The sequence below is a fragment of the Triticum aestivum genome, chromosome 4A (genome assembly GCF_018294505.1).
Source record: "Triticum aestivum cultivar Chinese Spring chromosome 4A, IWGSC CS RefSeq v2.1, whole genome shotgun sequence".
Lineage (NCBI taxonomy): Eukaryota > Viridiplantae > Streptophyta > Magnoliopsida > Poales > Poaceae > Triticum > Triticum aestivum.
The window spans coordinates 603561585-603585734 of NC_057803.1; the positions used below are offsets into that span (position 1 = coordinate 603561585).

A 24150-nucleotide genomic window follows, 5' to 3' on the forward strand; every position below is an offset into this window, starting at 1 on the left:
GCTTGGGTTAGTTTTCAGACGAAATCCAACTAACCCACTACTAACCAACTAACCCAGAGGTAGGGTTTGAAGTAGGGATTGTCCTCAGGCGACCTAGTAGTGCTAGGACTATTGCATCATTGGATCAAGTAGTGCAACATCTGCTGTAAGTAATGGTGAGAGCCTCAGGACACCATCATTGGCATGGCAACATTAAGGAGCACCTGTTCTTATCAGTGAGAGTATGAGAAAGAGAAAGAAAGTGAAGAGACCAGTGTAGCATCTGTTCAAATCAGATTTAAGAGAGGGAATTGGCAAGGAAAGATACAGTCCATAACCTGCAAGAATAAATAGGCCATTGATAGCACATTTACTAAACATCTGCCGTAAGCAGAAGTGCAGAACACATACACCCGCTTACACATGGGTACTATTCTGTATATAGGTACTAAACCATACAAGAAATACCAATACATGGTATTTAGATAAAGACTAGTATATATCAAACACACATACCAACTTGAAAGAGAAACTATAATTTTATACCACTACAGGAGCAAATCATGAACAACACAGAGTAATTGCAGTAAAGAGATGAATCAGTATATGTTGATCAATAAGAAAGTTACAGCTATATACAAATGAAGGACTATATCCTTTATAAGATAACAAAGAAACAGTAGCACTTGTACATATGAATAAATAGAACCAGCAGCCAACTAATAAAGAAACTAGCATGTGCTATAGGACAGGAACAATAACATCTATAAGACCAAGATAATTGCAGTGATAGACCAATAGTAGCATAGAATTTCTTGTAATCAGTCCATAGACATGAACTAGAACTAGAATATGAACATGTAAAGCAGCAGGAGCATAAGTAGACCAAAGTCCACATTGCCAAATCCATAAAGATAACACAATAATCAATTGAGCTAATAATAGGTGAGCCAACCTTCACGCGGACAAGCACTAACAGGACACGCGGAGCAGCATCAAATCGACCATGACATGCCCGAAGAGAGTAGTACGAGCAGGGGAGCAGAGGGATTGAGGAGCTTACCATAAGCAACGCCACCACCATGGTTGCGGTGTGGCCAAATCACCGCCGTCGCACGGTGGCAGGCGATAAGGTAGTCGAGGCTGACGGATCTGGGGTAGTAGCACCACAGGCAAAACCCAGGAGGCGCTGGTGCACAAGGAGGCACGGGAGGTGGCGCAGGCGACTAGATCCACGAGCAAGAGCACGCCGACGACAAACCTCTCCCCACCACCGAAACCCTAGAGAGGGAGAACCGATGGGGGCAACCACGGGCGGCAGGGAGAAGCGAATCGAATGAGTGGAGGAGGTAGAGCGGCTCAACGGGGAGCCCTGGGTAGCTAGCTCAGCGACAGAGCTCGCCGGAGTAGGCTGGAATCGGCCGGCGACCGAGGCGGCGATGTGAGGCGACGAAAGAGAGAAGGGGATCGAGAGATAGGGGCTCGGGATCGAGAGAGAGGGGCTCGGGAGCTCGCCGGTGCCTGACCCGCCGCCCGCTGGCCTCGCTGTCGCCGGAGGTGAGGTGGCGGCCGAAACCCTAGCTAGCACGGGGGACGATGGAGGGCGGGAGCGCCGATTCTGGACGGAGGGGAAGGAGGCGTGGAGCTTGGGAGCTCGGGGGAGTGCTTCCCGTCGCCGGAGCTCACCGGAATAGGCCGGCGTGGGTGGTGGCGGTGGCGAGGGAGAGGGGTTCATGGGGGAGAGAGGAGCGAGGAGCGAGGTCGCGAGACAGAAAGGGAGGAGGCGTTCGGTGGAGTTGGGTGGGCTCTATCTCGTGGGCTCTTTTTTTCTCCTTTTCTCTAGATGGATGGATGGATGGATGGATGGATGTGGGGTGGAGAGCTAGATGGATGGATATGCGCCACGTCATCGATCCGTGGCACAAACGTTTCCCCCAATAGGAATCAAACTCATGCAATTGTGTTCTCCATTTTGGACCACTGAAGGAGGGCAAGTGCTAACCGCGTCCATGCCGGTGAAGGGTCTGGCGTCCTCTAGCCTCGCCGCCATCGGAGCAGCGCTAGAAGTGGAGGCCATCGAAACCCTAGCCACGAGGTAGGGTTGTGGGTGGACGGAAGGAGCGGATCCTGACGCATGGATGGACGCGGCAGGACGAGGTCCGGCGGACCCGGCTGCCGGCGATCTATGAGGGGAGAGGAAGATCACAGCGGCATGCCAGATCCAGCCACTTGTAAACTGCACCATCTTCGAGTTAGTATCTGGCTATCGAGAGGGAACGTGTCCGGTTTATGAAGGAAGTGTGTTGCCCTTTGCTCCGTTGACCTCGAAACTTCTCGTGCTCTCAAAGGAGGGCATTTCATGACACGTTCCCGGGCATGGCATTTTTTGGGACCGCCTGGAATATTTGAGACATTTACTGCATCTGTAGGGCTTCAATGTGGAAAAATGCAGATCTGCACGGCGGCCACTTGAAATGATGTCAATAAGTGGTTTGTAAATCATATATGATGTCTTTGCAGTATGCGTAGGCCTAGTGCAACGAAAGGAGGAGGAGCCATACCACTGGGGGGCGAATGTACCTCGGCGGCACGTCGGATCTAGCCGTAAAAATCCACGGAAAATCATACGATGCCGGAAATCCTCGGGACCTGGCATGGTGTCGTCATATGGCCCTTGTAAGGTGTGGTAAAAATTTGAGCGTGTTTCGCAGAAGTCTGACCGGCGGCCACTTGTAAACCGCACCATCTTTGGGTTAGTATCTTGCTATAGAGAGATAATGTTTCGGTTTGTGAAGGAACTGCGCTGCCCGTTGCTCCGTTGACCTCGAAAATTTTCATGCTCTCAAAGGGGGCCATTTCATGAAACGTGCCAGGACATGGCATTTTTCGGGCACGCCTGGAATATTTGAGACATTTACTGCATCTGTAGGGTTTCAATGCGTGAAATCACATATCTGCACAGCGGCCACCTGAAATGATGTCCAAAAGTGGTTTGTAAAATCATATATGATGTCTTTGCAGTATGCGTCGGCCTAGTGCAACCAAAGGAGGAGCAACCCCACCACGGGGAGGGGCGAATGTACCTTGACGAGATGTCAGATCTAGCCGTAAAAATCCATGAAAAAACATACGATGTCGGAAATCCTTGGGACCTGGCACGGTGTCGTCATATGGCCCTTGTAAGGTGTGGTAAAATTTGAGCGCGTTTCGCAGAAGTCTGACCGGCGGCCACTTGTAAACTGCACCATCTTCGAGTTAGTATCTTGCTATAGAGAGAGAATGTTTCGGTTTGTGAAGGAACTGCGCTGCATGTTGCTCCGTTGACCTCAAAAATTCTCATGCTCTCAAAGGGGGCCATTTTATGACACGTGCTAGGACATGGCATTTTTCGGGCCCGCCTGGATTATTTGATAAATTTACTGCATCCGTAGGGTTTTAATGCGGGGAATTGCACATCTGCACGACGGCCACCTGAAATGATGTCCAGAAGTGGTTTGTAAAATCATATATGATGTCTTTGCAGCATGCATAGGCCTAGTGCAACCAAAGAAGGAGGAGCCCCACAACTGGGGGGCGAATGTACCTTGGTGGCATGCCAGATCAAGCCGTAAAAATCTGTGGAAAATCATACGATGCCGAAAATCCCCGGGACCGGGCACAGTGTCTTCATATGCCCCTTGTAGGGTGTGGTAAAAGTTTGAGCGCGTTTCGCAAAAGCCTGACCGGAGGCCGCTTGTAAACTGCAGCATCTCCGAGTTAGTATCTAGCTATCGAGAGAGAACGTGTCTGGTTTGTGAATGAAATGCGTTGCCCGTTCCTCCATTGGCTATTTCAACCCTCCATCGCACTTGTATACATATATTAAGACACAATGCAAGTTTGGGTACCATTGATACCCCCAAGGCCCCCGACCGACCTAATCCTAGCCCGGTTCACCCGAAGATCTAGGCCTTTGACTTTCACCGAACGGCCTTTGACCAACGTACTTTCCCACTTGGTTGTGATAGGTCAGCCCATAGGAACATTTCAAAACAAGGTCTGGGCCCAACACACCAGCGGACCCCCCTCGTGTCGACCCGATGCGGCCATTCCCCCCCCCCCCCTGCAAGTGTCGGCGGCAGCGCCTTCCGTGAAGGGGGTCACATTCCGGAGCCGCGTGTCATTTGTTTGCACCTGACAACACACTTCCAGACATGTAAGAGGACCTGGCGCAAGATTTGATGGCATAGCTAGCCCCCAAAGGCCCCCGACCACACTCGTAGACATGCGAAGAACAATCCATGGTGGGGAATTTTTTCACATACTCCTGCATCTTACAAAAATATAAGAAATTGCCACACATATTATATAATATGTGTCTGCACTGTGTAAAAATCTCATGAATTGATTACGCTTCAAGTGTTCAGGAATATTCATGCAACGCCAAAACCGCAGAAGGATTACTTCGATTGCATCGCCGTTCATGAGGGCAAACCTCACACTGGAGCCGCGTATTGCCTCTTTAGACATGGCACCACATCTTTCGACATGTATGAGGACTCGGCGCGATGCTCTGGTGGCATTGTCCCCCACCAAGGCCCCCGGTCAGCCGAACCCTGGACAAGTTGACCCGGAAATCTACGCCTTTGACTTTCACCGGACGATCTTTGACCAATGGACGTTTTCACCTAGTTGTGATAGGTCGGCCCATAGGAACACTTGAGAACAAGGTCTGGGACAAACCCACCATAAGATTCCCTTCGTGTCAACCCGACATGGCCGTTTCCTGCCTCCAAGTGACAACGGCATCGGCGTCCATGAAGGGTCACACTCCTGAGCCAGTTGCCTTTGCACCCGCCACCACAATCCTTGAAACAGTCTGATGAAGCAAACATGATTTAAGTTTGTTCAAATTTGAAACATAGTATAGCACATAATCCTTTCAAGATTCTGATAAAAAACCATATGAATTTCGTCAAAATCAATCCAAGTATCAATTACTTATGATTTTAATAAAGCAGAAGGACCTATATGCAAAAGTACAGGAGGCCACATTTCTAACATACTCAAAAACAAAAACAAACTGGATATTCATAATCTATGGAAAATTCTACCCTAAATCGATGTATAATTTGTGTATGTTTAAGTTTAGATAAGTTAGATTTAAATTAAACAAAATTTAACTTAAAAAATAAAAATAATTTAAAATAAAAACAAATAATATCTATGCCTACGGCCATGCCGTAGGCATAGTTCTCGGCCAGGGGCTGCCAGGAGGTGCCACGTGGCGGGGCTATGCCTACGGCAAGGCCGTAGGCATAGATGGAAAACTATGCCTACGGCTTTGCCGTCGGCATAGATCTGCCACGTGGCAGCTCCTAGTTTTTTTTTTCTTTTTTCTTTTTTTTCGAAAAGGGGATCTCCCCGGCCTCTGCAGCTCCTAGTAAAAAAATATAGATAATATCTATGCTGACGGCCGCCGTCAGGGCCGTCGGCATAGATTTGACGGCGTCAGCCCGCCGTTTGTCCCTGGGCCACCAGGGCCACATCTATGCCGACAGCCTAACTATGCCTACGACCACCGTAGGCATAGATCGATATGTGCCGACGGCCTAACTATGCCTACGGCTGCCGTAGGCATAGATGGAGGTATGCCGACGGCTTCTCTATGCCGACGGCTTTTCCCAGGCCGTCTGCGTAGCTCGAGTTATGCCGATGGCCCCGACAAAAAGCCGTCGGCATAGATAAGGCCGTAGGCATATAGGGTTATTCCAGTAGTGTTTGTTTGTATTATAGTGGGCTGGCAGTGGCGGACATAAAAAAAGCTTGTTTGCTTCGGTTTTTTTTTCCTGTATAGGAAACTGCTTCAAAAGCTGAGAGAAAGAATTAACAAAAGAGTGGGGTGTTTTGGTGACCGGGCTCCATGGAGCCTGAAATTTTATAAAAATTCAAAATTCAGACTTCCTGGTTAAAAACATTCTGAAAACAAATACGTATACAAGGATGAATTATATATGTGTGTAAAGATTCAAGATGAAGTACATTGAAATGTAACATGTACAAAAATAAATAAATTCATGGACTTTAAGAATGAATAGTATCATGTGCTAAAGAGCCCCAGTTTTTGTTCACAGCCGTCATTTCAACATATTTCGTCCAAAAAAATTACTCGTGTGTACATTATATGTGTTTTTTTAGATTTTTTTGAAACATAGAAATATGTTTGGAAATTGCAAATTGACGCCCCGATGGAGCTGTGCCTCCAAAAGCAAGTATCATTAAGAAAATGCTTTTTTTCAAAAAGAGGGATAGCCCCAGCCTCTGCATCAGAACGATGCATACGTCTAATATTATTAAAAAGCTAAAGGTTCAACATAAGTCTCCAAGTCTCGAACAAGGAAGAAAAAAAAGGCTCACAAAGAGCTAAACAATAGTAGAAAAGACACAACCGCCTGGCATAAAAAGGTAGGAACACTAAATGTCTATGCTATTACATGACCGCCATTCAAACCGGTTAAAAATATACCGTGCTACCATCTTCCATCGGGTAGACCCAGTAACTAAACGCTCCCTGACCTCTGTCAGAGTGAATAGCGACCACATACGGATCAACGCAGATTAACAAAATGTCTAATTAAGCAGAACAAGCTGGTGACACGCTGCTACGTACTCCTACCTACCCATCACGTGCTTCCCTCCATGACATACTGGAGGTGCCACGCTGCTACCTACCCACCTGCCTCCTGCACCTACAGTGTATAACATGCACTATCACTATTCACTATATATAGGAATAGTGATTACGAATATACGATGCACATCCATCATATCCATCCAACAACATGGGTGCCGATAGCAATCTCCGGGTCCTGCACACCGCCCTTGTCACGCCATCCGACGACGACCTCCCGCCGCACTCCCTCCCGCTCACCTTCTTCGACGTCAAATGGCTCCGCGGGCCGCCCGTCCAGCGCCTCTTCCTCTACCGTCTCCAGGATCACCACCACCACCACGGCAATGTCCAGCAGCTCTTCTCCGACCTCAGGGCATCCCTCTCCAAGGCGCTCAACCTCTTCTACCCGCTCGCCGGCCATGTCTGTCTCGCCCCCCACACCAACCGCTACGAGCTCTTCTACCAGCCGGGCGATGGCGTCTCCTTCACCGTCGCCGAGTACGACGCCGACATCGACGATCTCACCAGCGATGGCCCCGTGCAGGTCGCCATGCTCGCGCCTCTCGTGCCGTCGCTTCCCAAGGGCCGCGCCGTGCTCGCCCTGCAGGCCACAGTGCTGCTCGGTGGGCGGGGCCTCGCGCTCGGCGTAACTATGCACCACACCGCCGGTGACGACGCCAGCTCCACCCACCTCCTGCACACCTGGGCCGCCCTCTGCAACGGTGCTGTCGAAATGCCGCCGCCACCCGTGTTGGACCATACGCTCGTCGCTGACCCCAGGGGCCTCTACCACATCTACTGCCAAGGAATGCCCAGCGGCGGCAACGAGATCGAGTTCGTGACCACCAGCGTGTCCTCTGTCCCCGACGACCAGCTCGTCGCCACCTTGACGCTGTCTCAAGAAATCCTAACTGCCATCAAGGACGCGCTCGCCGGAGAGGCGACGAGGCACGGTGCGCCGCCGCGGAGATGCTCGTCGACGCTCGCCGCCTACAGCTTCATCTGGTCCTGCTACTACCGAGCCAAACAGGAACAGGAACAAAGCCAAGCAAAAACAACCCACTTCCTCTTCTCCGTGGATCACCGGGCGCGGTTGAAGCCGCCCCTCCCCGCCACATACTTTGGGAACTGCAGCATCCCGGCCATTGCCGTCGCGTGCCACGACGAGCTCACGGCATCCGGCACGGGAGGCCTCTTCCGGGCATTCACGGCGATCGCGAACGCGCTCGAGGAAGTGGTGGGTGAGGGGTCGCAGGAGAGGTGGGACGGATGCGGCAAGAGGGTGATGGAGGCCGCAAAGGCCGGCATGATGTTCGTGGTGGGGTCGCCGAGGTTCCGCGTGTATCAGGTCGACTTTGGGTTCGGAAGGCCGGCAAAGGTGGTGGCGGTGTCTGGAGCGATGCCTGGCGCGATGCCGGTGGCAGATGCACGCAACGGCGATGGTGGTGTCGAGGTGGGACTAACGTTTCCTGCGGGCGGCATGCAGCATTTCCAGCGGTGCTTTGCCGATGCCATGCATGCGATCGGCATGTAAGAGCGTGTCTATATCCTTTATAACACTATGCTCCCTAGTTTTAAAGAGACCACTTACGTTCAATTAAGGTCTTCAATTGTAATTCGGTCACCCGATTTTGAACGGGTCAATAATTTCTCAAAGCTCTCCCATTCAATTCTTTTATACTCCCTTCGTTTCAAAATTCTTGTCTTAGATTCGTCTAGATACGGATGTATCTAATACTAAAACATGACTTGATACATCTGTATTTAGATAAATCTAAGACAAGAATTTTGGGACGGAGAGAGTACTATACACTATACATTCTAATTTTCATGGCCTCAAAATTAATTGAGTTCTTCAATTTAGAACTTGGTCACCCAATTTTGACCTACTCAACAATTTCTCAAAGAGCTTTCCCATTCAATTCTTTTAATTTCCTATGTTCCCTAATTTTGAAGCTCTTTTTTTTCAATTGAGGTATTCAATTTTAAATTTGGTTACAATTTTGACCGGACTAACGATTTTTCAAATCAAACAACAACAACTGGTCTATGAAAACATATCATCCCCGCGGACCCACCCATCATCTAGAAAAAAAAGCACCACCATATGATACTAGTACATGCAGTTACCAACGCCGAAATTTTCACACATAAATATACATTGGTTAGTAGATAACACAAAACTACACAACGAAGGGCCCATCAAATCACCGCATTATAAATAAAAATAAACACACTCCATCATCTTCCCCACCCGTCAAACTGGATATTTCATCAGTTCCAAAACATAAGGGGTCTTATTTTTTGAGAAGTCAAATATCTTTAAATTTGACCAAGTTCAGAGCAAAAAATATCGACATCCACAATATTGAACAAAAAAAGTAGGGAATTCATTTCATGACGAATCTAATCGATTTGGATATTATCGATTTTTATATAGTTCGCTAGAAAGTTGATCAAACTTAAAAGGTTTTACTTTTCAAAAAAAGTAATATACCTTATATTTTAAAACAGAGTGGGTATTTTTTTTAAAAGAAACTCAACGACACCGGCGGCGCAGCAAAGCGCACTCAACCCTTCTAGTATTTATTAATTGATGAGAAGAATCCTTTTTGATGGGCTGACGTCAAGTTCTTGTATTGCAGTACACTCTCCATTCTAAAACACAGTGCATATTAGTTTTTTCATAAGTTAAACATTTTATGTTTGACCAACTTTATGAAAGAATTATATACAAGGTGAAAAAGTCGGCTGACATTTCGTTGAACGGGATTGCTAAATCTCAGTCGGCTGAGACTTAACGAGTCTTAATTGATGCTATATTCATGAGATCTTAGGTGAAGATATGTGCAAAAATAAGGTTTTTTTTATATATTGTGTCACTTGACTAAAATTTGGTTAAGTCTAGGCACACCCTTCGCTGAACCAGTCGGGGTAGACCTTGACGGATCAGTTGTGACCAAGGAAGCGAAACTTCTGGAGAGTCACCGAGGAGGTAAGAGGCATCCCCGACAATTTAGAGTAGCCAGGGACACTGATCAGCTGATATGCCCTCATCAGCGACAGCCAGCTAGCGGTGATCACATAAGATCTCTGGACCTTGTTCTCGGCTGCTCCACAATGACAGCTCTCTGCACCTTGTTAGGCTTGGACTTCGAGCTTGTTGATCTATGGTTGGAGTTGCTCCTTAGAAGTATAATATTCTTGGATAAGCTGCTTCTAATCCGTCGCCACCACTCTGCCCTAGCTGCTGCCCGCTGCTGCTTCTTGTACTTCTTCGCGTCGAAGAACATGAGAGTGCACCTGGCATTGTGGACACAAGATGCCGCCTCCAACTCGCTCCTCATGACCCTCATGCCCGCAAGTCCGTTGTCGACGGTGACTTGGCACACCTCGTGGAAGGCGGTGCGCTCCCAGGACCAGGATTCGTCCAGGATATGTATGGTGATGCTGGCGCCTGGATCAGAGAGTGTTCCATGCCCACGAGTAAAGACAAAGACAGACACAAAGTCGGGTATACCCTTGACGAAATCCCAGGGCAACATCTTGACTTGCCAAAATTGGCCGCGGAAGAGCAACGTGTCGACAGTGAGGCGGGGGTCATTTGCCACAGCTTGGAGTAGCCCGGGATCTCAATGAGCCTTGCCTCGTACACCGTCGTCGGGGACGGGAGGTTGGCCATTGTAGGAGCTCGGTGGAATTGATCAGTCAATTTAGTCCTACCAAAATACGAGGCGTGTGTTCATAAGTATTGCGCTGAGATTCATGTGGGTGTTTTTTTTTCTGTTTTGCGCTAAGTCATTTAGATGTGTAATAACAAGGGCGCATCTAGATCAGTTTTACTAAAGCACATCGAGATGCGCCATAAGTATTGCACATCTAAATTCTATGTAATTGATCTTATGCAGAGATTCGTGTGGGTGTTTTTTTTTCTTTTTTTTTTCTGTTTTATGCTTGATTAAGTCATTTAGATGTGTAATAACAAGGCAACAATGCTAGACTTATGGACATATTTCTACAGGACAGATGTTACGGACTCATGTGTTTTTTTTTTCGAAACGGAGGCATAAGATTTGCCTCATCTATTAAATAAGGAGATGATAGAGTTTAGAGTTTTACATGACACCCCATACAAACGACATGGCAATTACTCACATACAATGATAGTCCCTAGCTTCTTGGTGCCGGCAGTAACCCATAACTTTGCCTCAGCAATGATGGTTTGGAGGAGAATAGGCGGCGGCGCAAATTTTTGCCGAAATACCCTAGCATTTCGCTCGTTCCAAATGGTCCAAGAGGTGAGCATGACGAGAGAGGACATGGCATGCCAATTCGGGTTTCGGTCATCGGTACGCTTGACCCACCACTCCTTGACAGATTCATCAAGATGCCAATCGGGAATGTTGACGTGAGGTAGCCCAAGCTTCTCGATGATAGATCTCCAAAGCCTAAGAGTGTAACGACACTTGAAGAAGAGGTGTGGCCCCGTTTCTTGCTCTCTCTTGCATAGTGGACAAAGACCACAATTGACCCAACCACGCTTCTCCAATCGATCGGCGGTCCAAATTCGGTCTTGCAGGGCAAGCCACGCAAAGAATTTTACCTTGGGGGGTGCCCAAGCCTTCCAAACCATACGGTCCATGGGAGAGAGAGTCAATCCAAGGAACAGAGCCCTGTACGCAGTGGCCGCCGAGTAGATCCCATCGTTCGCGTGCTTCCAAGTAATGTCGTCTTCGGCTTGGTCGTCAAGAGGGAAGTCATGAACAAGCATCCAAAGAGTGAAGAATTCGCTAATGTGGCGAATGGAGATAACAGTGTTTGGATTGATTTTGAGAATCCATGCATTCTCATAGAGGGCTTCACGCACCTTCCAATTCTTTCTCCTTGAAGCCTCATAGATTAATGGAGCAATATCCATGGGCTTCCGCCCAAATAGCCAAGGTGAGTCCCAGAACGGTGTTTTTGCACCGTCACCCACAGTGATAGTTGTAGAGGCATAGAAAAACTCGAGGTCCTCGGCGGTGCAAGGGTTACCAAACCCCACCCAAGGCTTGTGGGGCTCCTTCCATTCATACCATAGCCAACGAAGACGTAAAGCCCGCGAAAAATTTTCGGTGTTGAGTACCCCCAGGCCACCATATTCCTTTGGCCTACAAACTATTTTCCAATTGACTTTGCACTTGGCTCCCGTTGTCTTATCCGCACCGGACCATAGGAACGACCTCTCCAATTTATTTAGATTGTTGAGCGTACTTGGCGGCACAATGAGAGGCGTGATTGAGTAGGTCGCTTGGGATGAAATGACCGATTTGACAAGTGCCGTGCGGCCGATGGTAGTGATATTTTGTCCGTCCCAAGTGGCCAATTTGCTCGCCGCCTTATCCTCAAGGTATTGGAAATCCACCTTTCTGAGCTGCCAAACAGAGAGAGGCAAGCCAAGATACTTCACCGGAAAAGTAGCACGAGATGCCGGCAAGCTCTGAAGAGTGTGCCCAAGATTAAAATGACTACATCGAATTGGCACCACGGAGCTTTTCTGAAAGTTGGTGCATAGACCTGTCACTTCGCCAAAGCCTCTCAATATGGAAGCAAGATTGTCAACGTCCCTTTTGATAGGAGCCAGAAAAACAGCAGCATCATCCGCATAAAGGGAGGTTCTCACCGTAGGCCCCCGCCCACGAATCTTGTGAAGAAGGCCTTTCCGGGTTGCCAAATCCAGAATCTTATGCAGCGGATCAATTGCGATGACGAAAAGCAGGGGGGAAATGGGGTCCCCCTGCCGGAACCCCTTCCCATGCTTAATGGGAGGGCCGGGGATGCCATTTAAGAGAATACGAGACGATGACGAGGATAGGAGTGCGGCAATCCAAGCCCGGAACCTATCCGGGAAACCCAAACACTGAAGGAGATCTAACATGTAGCCCCACTTGACGGAGTCAAAAGCCTTTCTTATGTCCAGCTTGAAAAGGAGAGACGGGGTCTTGCACTTGTGTAAGCGCCTAGCAAAATTACGAACGCACATGAAGTTGTCATGTATGCTATGCCTCTTTATGAATGCACTTTGCGCGTTGGAGACAAGGCAGTCCATGTGTGGAGCCAGCCGGAGCGAAAGGACCTTGGCAATTATTCTTGCGATGGCGTGGATGAGACTGATAGGTCTGTAATCAGATATGCCTTCCGCTCCCTCCTTTTTGGGCAATAGCACAACATTGGCAGAATTCAGCCAATGCAGGTTGGAGGTGTGGAGAGAGTCAAAACACTGGATGACTCTCATGACCGTAAGCTTGATGATGCCCCAACACTTCTTGAAGAAGATCCCTGTGAAGCCATCCGGACCGGGCGCCTTATCACTAGGCATCTCCTTTATGGCCTCCCAAACCTCCTCTTCCGTGATGGTGTTGCCCAGGTCGTGCAAGTCATGGGTCTCTATTCGAAGCTCCTCCCAGTTGAAGTCTTTGTTGCTACTGCATCCTGTACCCATGATCTCAGTGAAGTGGGAATGTATGATCTTCTCTTTTTCCTTGTGTTCGGTCACCCACCCATGCACGTGTTTGATCCGGTGAATATGGTTTTTCCTCCTTCTGGCATTGATGCGTCGGTGGAAGAATTTTGTGTTTGCATCCCCATACTTCAAGTTTGCCAACCGAGCACATTGACTCTTCCTAGCCCTCTCAAGAACCGCCAAGCTAATCACCCTTCGCTTGAGTCTCGTGCGCAAGTCTCGCTCCTCATGAGAGAGAGCCCTTTCCTCTTGCGTGGTGTCGAGGTGGAGGATCACAAGCAGGGCCGCATGGAGCTGAACCTTAGCCTTGGAGAACAAGTTCTTGCTCCACTCAGATAGACGGATCGCAGTTTTTTTTAGCTTATGGTACAGAACTTGGTACGGCTCCGAGTGCCCGACTCGCTCGTCCCAGGCCTTTTGCACTACCTCGGAGAAGCCAGGCAAAGAAGCCCAGAAGTTTTCAAACTTGAAGGATCTAGGCCTCCTGGGCCCTTTATCATCAGCAACCAGCAGGGGGCAATGGTCGGAGAGTGAAGATGACAGAGCATGGAGAACATGGGTGCTGAAGGTCGTATCCCACTCCGCATTGCAGAAGAAGGAGTCAAGTTTGCAGAGAGTTGGGTTGCTCCGCTCGTTGCTCCAGGTGAAGCGCCGATTCTGGAGGTGAATTTCCTTGAGCTCACAAGATTGTAGCGCAGCCCGAAAGCGATTGATCCTACGCCGGTTGAAGATTCTCTTGTTTTTGTCGCGTGCACGGTAAATTTGGTTGAAATCCCCAAGGGCCAGCCATGCAGTCCCATTAGGAGGCTTGTGGGAGATAAGCTCGGCAAAAAACGCATCTTTGCAGGCGTGGACAGTTGGCCCATAAACGGACTCATGTGTCAAAATATGGTTGGAGAAGATTAGAAAGGACGGGGCCCAGCGGTGAAAATCGGGAGGGGGGTTGGCGAGTAAGGGGTCCGTAAGATCAGCCCGTGACAGATTTGCGTAAGTGTAGCATTTTTGAATAATAAGGGCACATCTATAGATATAAATACGAGGCGTGTGCCTCTCCTATGGCCTTGCCTTGTGAACCATCCTGTCTTCATGTCAAAAATAAATAATAAATGAATAAATAATGTAAGTTTGCCTAGCACGTGTCATACAATGCTACTCCCTCAATTCCAAAATATAGTATGCCCGCACTTTTCGAGGTCCAACTTTAACCATAAATTTAACCAACAAGACCGATTGCGGCGGAAGAAAGTATTATATAATTGAAAACTTCTTTTGAATACGAATTCATTAGTATAACTTTTGCTTCCGTCGCAGTCGGTCTTATTGATTAAATTTACGGTCAAAGTTGAAGAATGAAAATAGAGAAAACACTATATTTGAAACGAAAGGAGTATCTACTAATACCTGCCCGCAACATGCCTACCCAGCAATAGGTAAAATGGAAGGAAAAAAAAGCGATAGACATATATCAGATCCCCAATTCCCTCTCCTTGCACATGGCGGCGCCGCCGCTGCAATCAGCAGATTAATCTCGACCAGCTATCTTCTCCTACCCTGCGAGCTGGCTGACGACACCAACGGAAATACTAAGGCCAGTGCCGAAGCGTACGCGCCATGCCGACGACCGTCTGAGCGCGCTGCCGGACGAACTCCTGCACGCCATCCTGTCGCGCCTCAAGGCCCTGCAGATGGTGCAGGCGTGCGTCCTGTCCACGAGGTGGAGGAACCTCTGGCGCGCCGTGCCGTGCCTTGACATCGACGCTCCTGGAAGACTTCCGGCTGCACGCAACTTGGGGGCGTTGGGATTGGGATTTGGTCCGCAGCACCATCCTCCAAGATATTGGTACATCATCATGGCCTTGCCGGCTGAAAATCTTGCGTCTTTCCAACCTTGACGATCTCAACCTGAATGATCTTGCGAGCCACATCAATTCCCGCTGCCCTGTTCTGGAGGAGGTGCAACTGGAAAACTGTTACTTCTTGACCACCGGCAATGTCAAGATCTCCTCCTCCTCACTAAAAGCATTGATCGTCGACGGCAACTACGATGTGGATGCTGATGAGATTTTGGCCTTGATTATAGAGGCCCCTGCTCTGGTTTCTCTTTGCCTGGCCGCCGATGAGCTTTCTTGGATCCTGACAAGGGAGGAGAGGACCTGCGTCATGTTGTTCTGCTTCTTGATGAGGGAGGTGAGGAGGGGCCTGAAGAGCGGGGACTCGAGGAGCATACCCAGTACGCCTTGGTGGCGAACGGAATCCCCTTCCTCCTCCTTTGCAGATTGGCGCACGGCCGAGGTGGCGACCGGCGAATAGGCCCACGCGCACCCGAGGTGGCGCAAGTGCAGCGCGAGACACTGCTGTTTGCCCCGTGCCTCCTCCGGCGTCGGGGGCAACGAGGAGGAGGTGTCGCCGCCGCGCGCAAGCAGAAGACGCAGCGGGAGGAAGAAGAAACGACTTTGGAGGTGAAAGAGGGGAGATTTGGGAGGCAGGCAAGGGGGCCAGGGGAGCTGCGCGAGGCAGGAGGGAGCGGTGGCGTAGGCATCCCCGGTGGCGGAGGAGGACGCGCGGGAGAGCAGGGGAGCAGCACGGCGAAGCTGAGCAGGGGAGCTCCGGCGTCGATGCGCCGTGTCGGAGTGGCGGGGTGTGTCGATTGGAGAAGACGAGGAGTGCGGGTTGTGTCGGGAGTTTGGGAAGGGATTTTCTGCAAAAACGCCATGGAGACAACTTTTTCCGGACGGAGGGAGTATTATGCAACGAAAGGATGACTTTGTCGCCACCGTATTAAATTCGGTACCGCTTAACATCCAATTTAGGCGATCCCTAGTAGGGGATTGGTGGAATGCGTGGTTGCACCTTGTCCGCAGGTTGATGGAAGTTCAACTATTGGACCACGAGGATACGATTCACTGGAAGTTAGCTATGAACGGGATCTTTTCAGTGAAATCTATGTATCTGGACTTAATTGATTCAGGGCCATTGTCTAGGTCTTTACACATATGAAAAATCAAAGTTCCACTTTGAATTAAGATTTTCATATTGTTTGCTCACAAAGAAGTCATTTTGACCAAAGATAATTTGCTTAAAAGAAGCTACATCGGTAACTCCAGATGGTGTTCTTGTGATCACAATAAAACGATTAAGCACCTCTTTCTCGAGTGCTCACTTGCAAAATTATTATGGTGTTCAATTCATATAGCTTTCAACATACATTCCCCAACGAGCATAAACACGTTATTTGGCACATGGCTCAATGGAGTGGACATACATACACCGAAACATATTCGGATAGGGATATGTGCACTATTTTGGGCGATATGGAATACTAGAAATGATATGATTTTTAGTGGGACAAACTTCATGAGCTTTTTGCAGGTAATCTACAGAGCTACAACGTGGATCCGTATGTGGTTATTACTCACTCATGTGGACTCCAGAGAGCTTTTGGTTACTAGGTGCAACCGTTGGGAGACGATAGCACGAGCTATCTTCAACTGATTTGGATGGCTTGCTGATAATAGACTAGCTGTATAGGCATCGTAGTTTGATCTGTATCGCTTGATGTGGCTTTTTCTTTTGTTTTATTTCGTTTGGCACTTTAATTATGGGCTACTAGTGACCCTAAGACTTTGTTATTTCATTATTAAGAAGATGACTGCATGCATCGATTGATGCAGAGGCCGGGGGTATTGCCTCTTTTTCCAAAAACGCTAACCCTTCCCCCTCGCGGGAGCACACGGTGTACTCGCTCTGGATGGCCATCAACGCCGTCTTCCTTGACAACCGCATGTGCTACGTTGTCTATGGCCATCAACCGCATGTACGTACGAAGCAGGCAGTAAAAGAGAAAGGTAAACAGAATGATATTCCATTAGTGTAGTGGGTTTGCACTAAACGCACAAAGAGTTGGCGTTGAAAGCACCACCCGTTAATTGGGAGTTGGAACATGCCAGAAAAGCAACGTTTCTCACTGAACCAAGGCATGATTGGTTGACAAGCTACATACCATGTCTTTTGTTGCCAACCTAAACCTAACTGGTCCTATCCCTAGCAATAAAAGTTTTAGTCTCCCGATGCTGGAAGTAATTGCCATCGCTGAAAACTATTTCACAGGTCAGATTCCATTAGGGTTTGTATCTTGTCGGTACCTCCAAATTATTTCACTAGACACTAATTCATTTGGGGGTGTTGTGCCAACATGGCTAGGCAAGCTGACTAATCTCATATTCCTTTCCTTGAGTCAAAATGGCCTTGTCGGCACAATCCCTGTTGTACTTGGCAACCTCACTTTGCTAATGTCCCTAGACCTCGGTAAATGCAATCTAACCGGAGGCATTCCAGTAGAATTTGGACAGCTAGGTCAACTCTCGGGTTTGAGTCTACATGATAATCAACTAACGGGATCTATTCCAGCTTCTCTCGGTAACCTATCGAAATTAGCATACCTGGGATTAGCATTTAATATGTTGGTTGGATCGGTACCTTCAACAATTGGAAACATGCACTCTTTGGTGCATATCGATATTGCACAAAACAGCCTACAAGGAGATCTCAACTTCTTGTCCATGTTCACTAATTTTAGAAGGCTCCAATATCTTAGCATCGCATCAAATAATTTCACTAGTTGTAACCTCCCTAAATATGTAGGAAATTTATCAGGCCAGCCGCAATATTTCAATGCATCGGGAATAAACTTAGTCGGTGAAATTCCACCTACGATTTCAAATTTAACCAGTCTCATTGTGCTAGATCTTTCAGAAAACCAACTACATAGTGTAATTCCACAATCCATCATGAAAATGGAGAATCTACAAGAGCTTGACCTTTATGAAAATAACTTGCTAGGCACCATCCCATCTCCGATTACATTGCTAAAAAATCTAGAATTTTTGTTCCTCAATGATAATGAATTCACTGGTTGCATACCAGATGGCATTGGTAACCTCAGCAAGTTGGTATACCTGGAATTAGCCGATAACCGGTTATCATCCACAATACCGCCAAGTTTATTTCATCTTTTTAGTCTTCTCCAGCTTGATCTTTCTCAAAACCTTTTCAACGGCACATTACCGCTTGATATAGGATATCTGAAACAAATTAACTTCATGGATATCTCTACCAATCGTTTGGTTGGTAGCCTCCCGGATTCAATTGGACAACTCCAAATGATAGCCTACCTGAACCTATCACACAATTCTTCTAATAATTTGATTCATCGTTCTTTTGACAAGCTAGAAAGCATGGAAACTTTGGACCTATCCCATAATGATCTATCTGGTACCATCCCAGAGTACCTTACCAATTTTACCTACCTAACTAGTTTGAACCTCTCTTTCAATAAGCTACAAGGCCGCATACCAGAAGGAGGTGTCTTCTCAAACATCAGTCTACAATCCTTGATGGGGAACTCGGGCCTATGTGGTGCTTCAGCTTTAGGATTTTCACAGTGTCCAAGTAACACTACCCAAAGAACAAAAGACCACATGTTGAAAATTTTGCTCCCTACTATCATCGTAGTAACTGGAGTTGTATCTTCATGCATATATGTAATAATCCGAAAGAAAATCAAGAAGCAACAAGGGATGGCAGTTTCTACAGGTATGGTTGACATGATCGGCCATCAGTTGGTTTCCTACCATGACCTCGTTCATGCCACTGAAAATTTTAGCGACAGCAACTTGTTGGGATCTGGAAGCATTGGAAAAGATTTTAAGGGCCAACTAAGCAATGGTGTGGTGGTTGCAGTAAAAGTTCTTGACATGCATTTGGAACAAGCCATTAGAAGCTTCGATGCCGAGCATGGTGTGCTACGCATGGCGCGGCACCGCAATCTGGTAAGGATCCTCAACACCTGCTCGAACCTTGATTTCAGAGCACTGGTGCTGCCATACATGTGCAATGGTAGCTTAGAGACGCTCCTTCACTCCTCTGGAGCCACAAGGAACTTGGGGTTCTAGAGAGGTTGGACATCATGATCGATGTGTCCATGGCAATGGAGTATCTACACCATGAGCATCATGAGGTGGTCTTGCACTGTGACTTGAAGCCAAGCAATGTGTTGTGCGATGATGACATGACAGCACATGTCGCAGACTTTGGCATCGCAAGGCTGTTACTTGGTGATGATAGCTCTGTGATTTATGCGAGCATGCCTGGCACAGTTGGCTACATGGCACCAGGTATGTAAATGCTATACTTAATGTAAGCGTTAATTAGTTGTGTGTCATTTGTCATAATTTAATTTCCGTTTTGTTTATGAATTCATTCCATGAGCAGAGTATGGGTCCCTTGGAAAAGCTTCGAGAAAGAGCGATGTATTCAGCTATGGAATCATGTTCCTTGAAGTCTTGACTGGAAAGAGACCCAAGGATGACTTTTTTGTTGGAGATCGTAGTCTCAGGCGGTGGGTGCTGGAGGCGTTTCCTAGGGAGGTTGTCCATGTCGTGGATGACCAGCTAATACATGACTCTTCTTCCACTGTCAGCTTGGAAGGCTTTCTTGTGCCGATGTTTGAGCTGGGCCTACTCTGCTCCAGCGACTCGCTTGACCAGAGAATAACCATGAGCAATGTAGTCGTGAGATTGAAGAAGATCAAAGTGGAGTACACCAAAGCCATAGGAGCAGCAGCAGCAGAACGGAGTGCTGCCCCATGACTGATTTGTCGAAATGAAAAAAGCAACATCATCAAACTTCAGTGGGCACGTACGGAGTGTCGCAATGCACCTTGTTTCGGTGCGCAGATTCTGTTAAGATTATTAATACTTGTAATAACCTTGCCTTAGTTTCGAAAAGTTCTTGTTGTAATAATGTGGACATAGGCCATGTGCATAAGCCATCCTCCCTTGACACCTTATCATGTCGTCAAGACACCAGAAAGGCAGGCGGTGTAGTGCCGACCAAAATATTCCACCTGTTCGTGTGTGTATCCTGCTCTGCTCACCCACCTGTTCGTTGATTTGCACGCCTCGTGTTACAACCAAGTTCCTCAGATTCATGAACCCAGTTGTGCCAGTGCAGGATAGCAGGTCCTGGTATGCTTACGTGTTCCACTACGAAGCTAGATTCTGCAAATTAACATCAATGGATTATGAATTAGTGACTCCAACAGGGAACTGGTACAAAACACAATTAATCTACACCACTACTAGTAACAAGACCTGTGTTTTGATGGTTTAATTTGTTCTGTTGATTTTAAAAGAGGATAACCCCAACCTCTGCCTCGATCAATGCATCCAACAATAATGCAGTTCATGTTTCGCATGTTGGTTTTTTGAACTCTAGATCAGATCGCCAGGAGCTGTGTAAGCCAGCTTGATGGATAAACTATAACGCACGTCTAGCCGCGTACTTCCGTAGGTTGAAATCGGATGCGGATTTTAATTCCCTACATTTTGATATATTATACATTTTTTTCCGACATCGCATGCAAAAATTATAGCCGTTTTACGTTTTCATTACACTTTTTTGCAAAACATGTCTAAATTTATATTTTTAAATTTCCCTAACTACTAGATGTAGTAACATAACTACGTCTCGAAGGATTTTAATTTTTGAAGTTTTTTAATTTTCTTTTGTTTTTTTTGCAAAACTGAAAAGGCGATATGGGGGGGAGGGTAGAGTTTAAAAATTGCCCCCTTCAGTGTGGGTTCGTGGCACGAACCCACACTAAAGGCTTGTCCCCTTTAGTGTGGGTTCATGGCACGAACCGGTACTATAGGTTAGACCTTTAGTACCGGTTTGTGTCACAAACCGGTACTAAATGGGCTCGTGGGGACCCGGCCTGACGCCAGCCTGCCACTACCCCTTTAGTACCGGTTCGTGGCACGAACCGGTACTAAAGGCTCAACACGAACCGGTACTAATGCATATGGTGCCTTTAGTGCCGGGCCAACTTCAAACCCACACTAGTGTGTCTCACATTAGACCCTTTTTCTACTAGTGTCGCCGAACTTTTTTCAAAGTTCGTTCAAGCACTTACTAAAAATGCCGCGTCGAAGCCGCCGATTCTTCTTCACGGAGTCCGACAGTTGGGCACGAATATCCTTTAGTTCCACGCCCAGCTGGGTGTTGGCATCTAGGAGATCATTCTTCTCCTGCCTCACCCTCGTCAGCATGCTCTCACCGGCCTTTAGCTGGCGTAGGAGGTGTTGCTTATCTGAATTTACTTCGGCGTCATCTACAATTTTATTGTCAGATTTGCATATACGACGCACTTTACATGATACTTATCATTTGAAGCATATATTACCAGAGGGGGTCTCCTTGGGCTCTCCTGCTGCGGCTAGTGCGGCCTGAAGTTGGGCTTTGCACCCTTCCAGCTCATGGGACAGTTGGGTATTCTTTTCTGTAAGAACCTGCATAACAAATGATCCTTAAATCAGTTATTCTAATTGTTTCAAGTCTCAGGGGCTACTGATATATATAATCACCAAATTTTCTCACCTGTATGTCCTTTACATACTGCTCCATGGCTCTGGCTAGACCATTTTGAGCAGCACGGAGGTACGCATCTCCCGAGTTGAAGGCATCCAATGCCTCTTGGGAGAAACAAGCGTCACGGAGAATGGCCCGACGACGCCTGTGGTTCATGGCACTCTCCACCTCGGAATTTTTGGCGGACAGTCTGTCTGCATCCTCTGTCGGAGGAGCGTCCGACGCGCGCCTTGTATTCGCTTCCGCTTCCGGATCCGGCCTTGGAGCCTGGCTGGTGGAGGCGCGATTGGCGACCTCTCCGGATATACCGGCGAGCGTTCTTTTTCCTAAAGAAAGCACGGGCGTTAGTATGCCTCTGAGAACGATATCTTGGAATAAGACGGCGCGCCATACCGCTGCGCCGGTGTCTCAGTCCGGACTGCGTTTCTTTTCAGCCTGCCTGACCTCGCAGCCCTTGTTGGCTAGTCGCCGCAGGCTCGGCATTCCGCCTCAAGGGCCTCCCCTGCAAAACACCGTTGGTATACGGTAATCAAAAATACGCAAGGACGGATCCTTTTCGAAGTGATGGGACTTTGGTCTCAGTTACCTGTGAGGCTGGAAGTAGCCCAAGGTAATCGGCCGTAATGGCCACCAGGGCATTGTCGTTGCTCAGTTGGTAAAATACCCTATCGATTAGCTCCACAGATATGTCCGGATCCTCTTGGGAGGCCGGGTCGAGGGACCGTTCCGGATCCTCGGGTTGTGGAGGAGGGCTGTTTATCTCCCTTACGGCCTTGCGCAGCTCCTGCGTTGAAATCGCAAGATGAAATACTTAACTATGGGAATATGGAACGGATGGGCAAGAAAAAGTGTCAGCTTACCCAGCTCGGAGGATTGTACATAGAAAATCCGCCCTGTGGATTGACACGGAGGAATTCCTCCTCTTCTCCCTTGTACAAAGTGGAAAAGATCTTTACTAGAGCAGCAACCGATTCCGGCCCCTTACGGCCGCAGCGGGTGGCATCATCCTCCCCGTTGAAATCCCACATGGGGTGGCCTCTATACTGAAGCGGCTACACCCCCCGCATAATGCATATGGCCATGACCTCGATCATGGTCAATCCGGATTGAGCTAGCGACCTTATCCGGCTCATCAGGTAAAGAACGTCCCTGTCATCTTCCTCCTGGGGGCTCCGTGGACGCCAGCTTAGGCGCTTCTTCAAAGGAGCATTGTCGAAATCAGGGAGGCCAATCCGAATAGGATCCGGGAGGGGGATGTCTTTTATGTAAAACCATTCTGAAGGCTAGTCTTCGGACACCTTCTTTGGGGTTCCGGATAAATATCCGGTCCCAGCGATGCGCCACACTTCGGCTCCGCCCACTTGATATATTGACCCCTTCTGGGAACGGGGCACAAGGCAAAACATCTTCTTCCACAGAGTGAAATGAGCCTCACAGCCCAAAAACAGCTCGCAAAGGGCTACGAAGCCCGCAATATGCAATATGGAGGCAGGCGTAAGGCTGTGCAACTGGAGGCCATAGAACTCCAGGAGCCCCTGAAGAAATGGATGGATTGGAAATCTGAGCCCTCTTATCAAATGAGGGACAAGGCATACCCGCTCTCTCTTGGAGGGATTGGAAAGGCTCTCCGCTTGCTCTCCGCCATTATAGGTGGCGAGGCCGGCTCGAACCGGGACCATGTATGCTGGGGGGGGGGGGGGGGAAATCCCTTGGTCTGAAGCGTCACTAGTTTGCTGTGCGGGACAGAGCATCTCTCCCAATCTCCAGGCTTGGGGCTGGAGAAGCGAGAGGAGGAGCTGTGTCGACTGGCCATGATGGAATGGATCTCTGTCGGATGCGCTCCAATGAATGCTCGCTAAGGGAGAATGGTGTGATTTGGATCTGAACCCTCGTCTCTTTAATAGGCAGCTCATTTACATAGCAAGGGCGGTAAATGTAAAAATACCCTGGCTTTTCAGATTCGCTTGACACGTGGAAGGTGGCCATTACTGGGCGTGGAAGCCAAGGAGCGCAGCATTTACAAGAAGTCGGACACTATTTAACGGGTATACGGAATTTGGAGGAGAACCTGTCTTGCAATGTCGAAGACAATCTGCGTGCCGGACTCATCGTCATTGAAGCCTAGTTCGGGGGCTACTGAGGGATCCTGGATTAGGGGGTGTCCGGATAGCCGGACTATAACCTTTGGCCGGACTGTTGGACTATGAAGATATAAGATTGAAGACTTCGTTCCGTGTCCGGATGGGACTTTCCTTGGCGTGGAAGGCAACCTTGGCAATACGGATATGTAGATCTCCTTCTATTGTAACCGACTCTGTGTAACCCTAGCCCTCTTCGGTGTCTATATAAACCGGAGGGTTTTAGTCCGTAGAACGATAGACAATCATACCATAGGCTAGCTTTTAGGGTTTAGCCTCTCCGATCTCGTGGTAGATCTACTCTTGTACTACCCATATCATCAATATTAATCAAGCAAGAGTAGGGTTTTACCTCCATCGAGAGGGCCCGAACCTGGGTAAAAACATCGTGTCCCTTGTCTCCTGTTACCATCCGCCTAGACGCACAGTTCGGGACCCCCTACCCGAGATCC

General features: G+C 48.2%; 1 protein-coding gene and 1 pseudogene across 1 annotated transcript; both read left to right on the plus strand.

The window, feature by feature from the left end:
- The first annotated feature begins 6800 nt into the window (after positions 1-6800).
- Positions 6801-8165, plus strand: LOC123082540 (phenolic glucoside malonyltransferase 2-like). The gene has a single exon (XM_044504859.1). The coding sequence runs from the start codon at positions 6801-6803 to the stop codon at positions 8163-8165; it is 1365 nt and encodes a 454-aa protein (XP_044360794.1).
- Positions 8166-18886: 10721 nt separating this feature from the next.
- LOC123084033 (probable LRR receptor-like serine/threonine-protein kinase At3g47570) lies at positions 18887-19780 on the plus strand (annotated as a pseudogene).
- Positions 19781-24150: the final 4370 nt, after the last annotated feature.